At 41.5% G+C, this 10,620-nt stretch overlaps 1 protein-coding gene across 1 annotated transcript; it reads right to left on the bottom strand.

Annotated features, from left to right (window-relative positions):
* Nucleotides 1–738: 738 nt before the first annotated feature.
* On the bottom strand, nt 739–10,218 carry LOC130489235 (little elongation complex subunit 1-like). Its single transcript, XM_056862987.1, has 3 exons — nt 10,108–10,218; nt 2,588–2,646; nt 739–851 (listed from the first exon to the last, which is right to left on the bottom strand). The coding sequence occupies exons 1-3, from the start codon at nt 10,198–10,200 to the stop codon at nt 749–751; spliced, it is 255 nt and encodes an 84-aa protein (XP_056718965.1). The 5' UTR covers nt 10,201–10,218; the 3' UTR covers nt 739–748.
* Between the last annotated feature and the right edge of the window lie 402 nt (nt 10,219–10,620).

Here is a 10,620-nt window from a genome sequence, read left to right as displayed (position 1 = left end):
TACACATCCAAAACAGATAATGGTATACATATTTCCCCCCACTTTCAAGCACAAGGAAATGGAAGCCCATTCCACCTTAACAAATCATCATGCTCAGGTATTTCAAAAGAAAACCTACCATGCTGAACTATTTGCACCTCATAAAGCAGCAGCCTGCAAGCACAGAAGCGGAAGGAGTGGTCATGCTGAGTTCGAGGGCTCACTCACCAGGGTTCCCCGCCCACATGGGCACTTTAGCACAAGACATAAAAGCTCTGTTGCTGTGGAACCAGGTGTCTGCTTTCTGCCAGAGGTGCTGTGGCTGCCACAGCCTATCAGTGTTTCACTGTATGATGCAGCTCTGGGTAGGCTTACCATATGCTCAGTTATGGCGGGCAATTAACCAGGGGACACTCTATCACTTTCCTCCAAAAACTCTACGGTTTCCACATAGCTTTTGAAGAAATGTGCTAAAGTGTCCTGTGTGATGCCGGCGCTTCTGGGGGTAAACCCAGAAGTGGCATCATGGTATGGCATGTGTGGAACGCCTCCATCCCTGTCCCAGAGAAGCTCCTGCCAGTGGCATGGGGGGACCTGGCAACTCCAGCTCTGGGTAGTCTTAGCTTTCACAAATTATACCTTCAAGTTTTCAGAAGTCACTAATTTGCTAGTTTTTCCACAAGCCTATCAAACGTGCAGTTCGGAAAGAAGACACAAAAGTCTTCCCAATACATAAGTCTCTGATACCAGATGGTGAACTAAAGATTTCCTATAATGCTACACCCATCAAATACAAATTACGAATCTCATCTAAGAAAAGAAACACAGAAAAGATATCATTGCACTTCTGTTCATAATCTGTCAGCAAGTGGCTGTAAGAAAAAAAAAGGAAAAAAGGATTAGGTCCAGCATCACACTTTAAAAATAACTGAAAATGTGATAATCTGGCAAAATTAAGTACTTGCAGATCAAATACAAAACCTAGCTTGCGTGCACTGTATAGTCACATCCTGCTCTGTACTCAAGCTGGTTCTGGGTTTTGAAGAGAAGTTAACACAGATATTAATGGCAGGCTGCCATTGTGTATGTTGTGTGGTTGAGTCCTTAGAAATGAGTCTGTGTAAATGGGGCCCACTTTCTAATTTGCTCCCAACTTCATAACAGGCAAGCCTAAGTGTACAAAAGAAAAGCCTTCCTTCCGCCACCTGTTACCTTAGAACTCAATCTGGGCAAAGACCAACATAAACAGCAATCATGGGATCTCTGATAAAATGATTTAGCTCCTACAGCAAGTTTGAAAGAAGTACGGAGATGCTAAATATGGTTAAATTAGAGATAGCTTTGCTTAAGAATTAGTACACACAAGCAGTCACAATAACAGTCATTTGGCAACAGTACCCAATAATGTAATGCCCATGTTAAAATGTGAATATTCCAAATTTCTCAAAGCAAGGTGCATCATTCAAGAAGATGGAGGGAACTGGCCAAAAAATCAGAGCAAGAAGGTAGAAAGTGCGGCTTGTAGCTGCCTATCCAAGCAAGTTCCAGAAAAAGTTATGAACCCAAAGCAGGGGCCCCACAACACCTGGCCAGTCAAAAAATCCCCTAAAGGTAACCCCCCAAAGGGGGAATAGCAGCAGGCTTGGGCACAGTTGAGCTCTGCATTTCAGGGTACAAGGTGAAGCAGGACATGAGAACAAGCACTGTAGAGCATCACACTGTGTAACCCACCTTGAGTTTTAGTGAGAAAGGTGGACTATAAATAACGTAAATAAATACATAAAAATATCAAGCACTTCCCAGGCAGGGCTAAACACAGCAAGGTCAGGATACTCGGCAGGAGCACAAGTTGAATCTGAGGATAGATTCTGGCCTCAATTATAGGGCTTAAATGAGAACAAGCAATTTCTCTTTTCCAGGCTTGCAGAAAGGGAAGGGGAACCCAGATAAGCTGACTGGTGCATTCCTGGCAGAAGAAGGGAATATCTAAGTCTCTGCAACACTGCCAAATAAGGAATGGAAATAAGGTCTTTAGGCAGGAGTCATGGACACTCAAGACAATTTTCATTACCCTACTGAGCTGGGATTTGTGGTGGGAAGTTCAAACTAGACACAGGTTAGCATGAATGTAGACCCTTTTAAGCAGAGGCTACTACAGAGAGGATTTTGCTCTAAGGTTTGAGTGCTCGGGCAGCCGGAGCTTTTGAATTAGCATATTCTTGATTACTCGTTTTCTTGAGAAGAGCTGGCAGACTCTCAGCCTTGCAAAAAATCACAGCAGACTGTAAGCACACGACTGCCCTTGCCCCACCCATCGTGCATACAATAGTCTATATTAAGGACAAACAGAACTTGTATGGCAGCAAGCTGTCTCAATATTTTGCAATCTCTAGATTGTTCCACAAACAGAACTCACTATAGTGATAAGATGCTTTTTGGACAATACAGGGGCAGTGTGTATGAGCAGCCTCGCATAGTGGAAATTCTTTCAAGCTCATTGACTTTAATAGGATTTACGGTAAGTTACTGAATAGCTTGTGGGGTTGAAAACATAAAAACAAGCACATGAGAAAAGGGCTAATACATTTTGTGTAAAATGTGTACTTACTCTGTATCAATTATTTTTTGCTTTAATGCAATTAAGGCAGCTACATATTCATTTAAATTCTGAAAGAAGAAACACAGCAACATGTTAATCAGAAAATCCAGCCAAAACCCCACAGAACTCTCCATTCTACCACATATAATACAAGTGTGTAATACACTCCACACTTCTGAGAAGTGTTCAGAAACTATAACGTTTAAACGGTTCAGAATGTAACAGTGGTAGCTATTACATCACTAACCTGTTTTTGCTGATTTTGCAAGCTAACTGAGAGTTCAAGCACTAACTGTCAGTAAACTCTGTATGCTCAAAGTTACTTCAATCTTGAACAAATTACGGAAACAGTTACGGAAAAGTTAGATTAATTGCTTTTTAATAGAGGTTAAGAGTTGAGATTGGCCTTATCTTGCTATATCAGATGTAACTCATATGCACTCGCTGATTGGATCATTTGCACTTATGTTAATTATCTCATATTTAGACAAGAACCAACCGCTTATGTAGATAGTCCCATAATTATGATAGGATAGATTAAGAAAAAGATAAGACTGATATTTTTCTATAGATATGCACTACTGTGATAAGCAAATCAGACTTCTCTGGATGGAAGTCTCAGAATTTTAGATGAGATTTCTGGGTGTGTAACTTGGACTTTTCAATAATCCCTAAAAGCAGTGAGAAAAAGTTGAAACTTAGTTTGCTTTACAAACTATTTTTTAAACTATTACTTGCTATGATATGATTAAGCAATTCTAGAAACTGTGATAATTTTTGCTCTTATTTTTACAGTAATTGTAGGGTTATTGTTTACATGCTTGTATTTCCTACTACCTTGTATAATAAAGAGAATGATGTCTTTTTACAATACAAGATAAGAGTCTCTACAGGTTCTCAGTCTGGTTCGCTGTTTATAGTTCAAAAACTGAACTTACCCCTTACTTATTTGTATAATTCGATTTAAAGATTGATAATCACCCTTTAACACGTAAGTCGTGAAGAACTCCACTGCTAAATGGTTTGCACAGGCAAAGCCTTTTGAAATTGCTTAGTCCAGATTCTCTAATTGGATGCAGGAGTGAAACCTCTCATTACTGTGTGGCATATAGAGTACGATGCTAACATGGTTTCTTCTTCACAAGCTGTGTGTTCATTTCTAGGCATAACTCCAACTGCTAGTGCTGAATATCAAAGACCTGAGTGCTCTCAGACGAGGCATCTTTAAGACAGCCTCCTTCGCAACAACATCAGAAACCCTGCTCTGCGCAACTCCCCAGCATGTGAGGTGAAGCAGCTGAATACACAGCCTTTTAAGTCAGGGCACCTGTGGGGCAATGCCTGGTTTCATTGGGGGGGTTTGCCACAAAGCAAGCAGAAAAACTTAGTTTCTTTGGTGGGCATTTGCACAGTGTGAAAACTATGACAGTTGCTTCTCTGATCCTCATATATTTTTATGTTTGCTGCAGTCTTCACTGTTTGATCTATCAGTTTCAATTTATTGCATTCCCAAATGTTTTGCTTGTTTCTTTTTACTGCTAGCCATGACCCACGGGGAGGGTGTGCGAGTGTCTTTCTTAAAGTATTTTAAGAAAATAACTATGCTGTATACAGATATCACCCAAACTAGGCACACAATATTTACAGTGTAATCCTAAAAACACTTTCCTGGGAGTAAGCCCTATGAATTCTGAGTAGACCTGTTTAGGATGGCAATGTTAGTCTGCTGAAAGACTGAAAGGAGATACAAGAAAAAACATAAATCAGTAGAAGAAGAAAAAGAGTTGGTTTTTATATGCCGACTTTCTCTGCCACTTACGGGAGAATCAAACTGGCTTACAATCACCTTCCCTTCCCCTCCCCACAACAGACACCCTGTGAGGAAGGTGAGGCTGAGAGAGAATAACTTGCCCAAGGTCAACCAGCTGGCTTTGTGTGTAGGAGTGGGGAAACAAATCCCTTTCACCAGATTAGCCTCCACCGCTCATGTGGAGGAGTGGGGAATCAAACCTGGTTCTCCAGATCAGACTCCACTGCTCCAAACCACCATTCTTAACCACTACACCACGCTGGCTCTCCTTGAGAATAATCACCGGAATTAATCAACTAGGGTTTGCTTCCATGCAATCAAGGAACAAACTGACATGCGAAAGCTAAGGAGCTTGTTTCAATTCACAGAAATGTTCTCTTTTCTGAAATCTACAAAGCTCAGAATGACCAGCTATGGATCATTTTGATTAGCAAAATAAACTTGAATTATGATAATACTTCCATGGACAAAACTAACGATCACATATGTTCATAACAACTAATTCTGTCTAAAATTACTACATCCCCAGCCTGACCCCATACATTTACTCAGAAGCAAATACCAATGAATTCAGTGGCTCACTCCCAGGTTCATGTGCACACACAGCTGCATTCTTATTGTGTGATGATATACCACTGAAGAGTTATTATGATGTTTTAGTGCAATATAGGGATGTCCATATTTAGAAGAAAAACTCAGAAATTTCAAATTTAGAAAAACTCATATTTAAGAACAGGTGGTTTTTATATGCCGACTTTCTCTACCTTTTAAGGAGAATCGAACTGTCTTACGATCTCCTTCCTTTCCTCTCCCCACAACAGACACTTTGTGAGGTAGGTGAGGCTGAGAGTTTGGAGAGAACTGTGACTGGCCCAAGCTGGCTTTATGTGTAGGAGTGGGGAAACCAACCTGGTTCACCAGAGTCCGCCACTCATATGGAGGAGTGGGGGATCAAACCCAGTTCTCCAGATGAGAGTCCATTGCTCTCACCCACTACACCACGCTGGCTCAATTTCTGTATTCTAAACCTGTGGTCAATGTACTGGGTTGGATCCAGTGCTACTTTTCTGATGGCAGAAAGGCACTTTCAGAGGAAGATGCTTGCAAGATAGATATCACACCCAGCAATGATCCTGGGTCCCCTGAACAGCATTTCAGGGGTACAATGGGATGCTGCAGGAGGGGGGAGCTTCATTCCATAAGTGGTGTGCCTGCTTACTTCACATGCAGTCTCCTTTTTCTAAACCAAAATAGGAAAGCCGTCTTTTTGTCCATGTTGAAAGTTTCCATTTCCATTTTTATTTTAGTTCAACCCCCTCAAAGGATGCCTAGGCCCTTTAAGATGCATCAGCCTGATCATTCATTGCTAACAGTGCACACAACTGTAACTTTAAAAATATTTTTTTCAATTTTAGGGAAGTAGTAATCTAACAGGCTGAAAATTCAGAACAATGTTAACAAACTTATTGGTAAATAAAGTCTGCATTTCAAAGGAGAAAATATATCCTTAAACAACCCAGAAAAAAAGACTTCTGGTTTAAACTCAGATCAAAAATATATTTACATAATTAAAACACAGATCACAAAGTGCAGCTCAGAAACACCGAGTCAGCATGGTGTAGTGGTTAGAGTGTCAGACTAGGATCTGGGAGACTCAGTTCATTTTTTTTAATAATTAAAATTTATTGGATAATAACAATAACAGCAACTGAAAGAAGCAGAAAAAGAAAGACAATCTTCATGATTTAAAATACAGTATATCTATATACACAATAAGATAAAAGCAGAATTCCTATGTTACAGTTTATTTCTTTGTCTTCATATTCATCGTTCCGTCCTGACTGAGTACAACGCATTCCCCTTTCTCACCCTTATTTATAAAATTCTCTATTTTATTTATAGTTTGTGTCCATAACTCATCTAAATTTATTGTATCTCTATTTTTCTGATATGCTGTTAGCTTAATTAAAACATACATTTTTTAACTTGAACTAGCCATTCCTCTATCTTTGGATTCGATTTTTGTTTCCAATGTCTGGCAAAGGTTGTTCTAGCAGCAGTTATCATATGTAATCCCATACAAAGTTGGTCTTTAGTTAGGTTAGGTACCAGATTTAACAGGAATATCTCAGGTTTACATGGAATATCCATCTCCATTCCAACAGCTAAGCATTTCACTATTTCAGACCAAAATGCTATAGTTCTCACATTTCCACCACATGTGTATAAAATCTGCTTGTTTTCTATCACAGTACCAAAAGCTTTCATTTTCTGCTTTATGGATTTTACTTAGTCTGAGAGGGGTTATACCATCTTTATTAGATTTTCTTTCATTTGCATACTGACTGTAAAATCTAATCCCTTTGTGAATATGTATTCCCATTCTTGGTCACTCAGTGACCTATCCAAATAAGTACTCCATTTATCTCGATATCCCGTTGTTAGGTTTAGCTCATCTTTCAATAGAATTGTATAAATTTTTGAAGTTGTTTTGTCATGTATCATCAGTTTCTCAAACTCTGATTTATCTCTAAGTTCGGTTATATCATTTTCTTTTAGGTTATTCCAGTACTTTTTCATTTGTAAATATTCTAAAAATGTAATATTAATTTCTTTTTTATCCAAAATTTTACATAAAGGTTCTAGATTATTATTTTTAGTCCAATAATTATGTTCATTCTGTTTTTCTATCTTTATTCTATGAGGTAACTGGAATTCTGGGTTCTCAGCAAAGATATTCCATACAAAAGAGGACAGTGGGGAAATATCTGGGGCGATTTTCCTTCTTAGCGCATCCCATTGCTTAAGAATGGTAAGTTTGGCATACCTATTCCTCCTTTGATTTTAATCTCATATAGGTTATCATTTCTAAAGCTATTCTTTTTATTTTGCCTGGGAGACTCAGTTCAAATCCCCACTACTATGGAAACTTGCTGGATGGCCTTGGGCCAGTCACACATTCTCAGCCTAACTTACACCTTTATCCTTCTTCCAAGGAGCTTACAAAGGCGTACACGATTCACCCTTCAAAACAACCCTGTTAAAGTAAGTGATGGAGCCAAGGCCACCCAATAAGCTTCACAGCTGGGTAAAAATGTGAACCCCGGTCTCTTGAATTATAGGACAGCACACTGACCACTGTACTTCGCCAAGCACTTTAACACTTTAATCTTATTCTGAATTATTCCAGTCAAAACCCATTGAGCTTAGACTGGAGTAACTGTTTAAGACTACACTGTAAATAAGTTAAATAACTGTTTTGATTTTAAAAAAGTCATTTATACTTTTAAAATTTGCATGCTAAGTTTTACACATGAAAGACTTGACTCAGTAAAGTTTAAGTTTTATAAAAAAGTAACAATTGTATATATTGCACCCCTCCTAATACCACCAACTCAAGAATAAACAGCATCCCCCATGGCTTCCAGGTTCCCAGTGGCCCACAGCCTAATCACAAAGGCAGCAGCCTCCTCTGAATTGCTGCTCACCTCTGAACCTGGAGGTGCTTGAAATCTGTAACATCTTTAAAGGTATGAACATCTTCAGCTTTGAACATCTGGTCTCTATTTACTTTAAACTGCTGCTGATTAGGTTTGGGCCTGTTAATTTCAATTGTATCATTTAACTGCTGCTTTTGCTGTTTCACGTAAAACATTTTTTATTACTGCTGGTGTTCTGAAGTTCCTAAAAAAATTGCTTCTTTCACTGCTGTTAGCACAGTAGTGTCTCATTTACTGCTGGTACTTTAATAAATAATTTGCAACGATGTGTGTGTTAAGTGCCGTCAAGTCGCTTCCCACTCATGGCGACCCTATGAATCAATGTCCTATCTTTGACAGCCTTGCTCAGATCTTGCAAACTGAAGGCTGTGGCTTCCTTGATTGAATCAATCCATCTCTTGTTGGGTCATCCTCTTTTCCTGCTGCCCTCAACTTTTCCTAGCATGACTGTCTTTTCTAGTGACTCTTATCTTCTCATAATGTGACCAAAATACGACAGCCTCAGTTTAGTCATTTTAGCTTCTAGGGTCAGTTCAGGCTTGATTTGATCTATAACCCACTGATTTGGTTTTTTTGGCAGTCCACAGTATCCGTAACACTCTCCTCCAACTTGAACTGATATTGTGCTGATATTGTGCTTGCCTTTAACACCTCAATGATGGACAGCTGCATTCTAAAGAGTTGTCCCAGTCAAAGAGCCCCTGTGATTGACAGGGAGTTCCAGCAGAATTCTGAGAATGGCAGTTGGGGAGTTCTGACAATTAAGAACTGACAGCTGACTGCCAAACCAGTGACTGCTAAGAGAAACCACGCTTGGTAAGCAATAAAAGGTTTAAACGCTTGTACCTGATCTGCCTTGATACATCTGGATGTACAATATATCCCTTGAACTTAACCATCTCAAACTTCTCACTTTTGTTCCGATCTACATTTCCTGTTATGAAGAACCGCTAACCTGACTTTTAAATCCCACCAAAAGAGACAAATAAAACTATTTCAAGTTGTATTTCAAAAAGCCTTTGGAGTGCCAAATATTACTGACCGTTTTATTATTCCAAATAAGTCTCCCCCCCCCGCCCCTAGCCTCCTTCAGCAGAGGCAGCGGGACGCAACAAAGCAAATCATTAAACCACAGGGGCAGAAATAAGAAAGAAAAGGGAGATGCCCTTTATTCAGCCCGCACGACTAACTCTCTGCTCTGCCGCGAAGGGGCCTCGCCTCCTCGCGAAGCCCTGTGCCTCAGCGGCCAAAGGTGAAAAAATGATAATGATACACTAAAACGCACAGAGTGTGCCACCATGTTTATGAGATTCTTTTGTGTTTGTGTTTAACAGTTTTAAAGACCAAGATACATGCACTAAGGCATTTGTACTTTTACATTCTATTCATATGGCAAATAGTCAATTTTTATATGCTGATAAATAAGCTATGCATTTTTAAGTTGTTAAAGCAGTAAAATAAGTTTAGGTTTGGTAAGGGATTAAGTATTACATATATTTCAATTTCTCCCCAAATTTGTCCCCCCCCCCAAAAACCCCCACTACACCTCTGAGACTGACAGGTTAAGGTTCCGCCTCTCCATAAGAGCAACCACTAGGAACTGACGGAATGTTGGTGAGAGGCTGACAACTGAAAAAACTGTCATTTCAGTTCAATGAGAGTCAGACCGGCTGGGTGAAAGAGCTGTAAGTTCAAAACCAGCCTCTGGCATATGAGCAGCCTACCTGGAAGAAAGTCCATTTGCAACCAAGAATCCTGAATGCCTAAATAGGGCTAAGTTAAATTGTGAAGAAACTTCACACTCTCTACCTGATTCACACCAATGCTGTATTCAAACCATAAATAAAAATTTACTCGTTTGCTTACCCCTGTGGGCTGGATGTAAGCACACACACACAAATTAAGATCTTGGTCTTTACAGATATGTATTAAGATGCTAGTAAATAGTGGCAGCATGTGACTGAAGTACCGGTTGAGTCCCAGCCCCCAATAACTCTGCGCAGTGTCTCAATGAGGGGTGATTATTAAAGGCGAATGGGCTACCCTGTCTGGTGGTGTCTCTGTGAAAGAGAAAGAGGCGAACTTGTGTTTGAAAAGGTGAAAAAACTCTGCGCATGGCCAGAGGCACAAGCCAGACGCCTGGAATCTGGCCGCGTCTGAACGAGCCCCTCCTTCTCTCGCCTACCGGCCCGCCCAGCCGCCGCCCTCCTCCTCCTCACTTGCTGCAGAGCCCCGCAGTTGGCGCAGGCCGTGGCCGCCTCCGCCGCAATCCCCGCTGCCGCGGCCACCGGCGGGGTCTCCCCAGGCATCATGGTGGCGGTGGCGACGCCCGCCGCGCGCGCCCATGCGCCGCAACTCGGAGGGCAACCTCGGAGAGGCGCGACGCGGCGACGCTCCCGCCCACACGCCGGCCGGCCGACCGACCGACCGAGGCAAGAAGCCCCGAGCGACGCAGGAGAGGAAGGGCCCCCCTGGCACAGCTGTCTGGTGAACTGCCTGGTGGGAAGAGAACACCGCGGTTTTTCCGGCCGGAGGACAGACGTAAGCCCCGGGCAGCCCCAGCCACGCCGATCAATTCCCCCCCACCCCCCCACCCGAACGGCGCCGCTTTGAACCCAGACAGGCAATACGGTAGCCACCTATACCCGAGACTGTCTGTCACCATGCGGAGGGATTGAGTGGAATCTGAGGTTGAGCGGCGGGCGGGGGAGGGGGCTCCCGTCATGCAAAGC

This window comes from Euleptes europaea, chromosome 17 (genome assembly GCF_029931775.1).
Source record: "Euleptes europaea isolate rEulEur1 chromosome 17, rEulEur1.hap1, whole genome shotgun sequence".
NCBI lineage: Eukaryota > Metazoa > Chordata > Lepidosauria > Squamata > Sphaerodactylidae > Euleptes > Euleptes europaea.
This window is presented reverse-complemented; position numbering and strand designations above follow the sequence as displayed.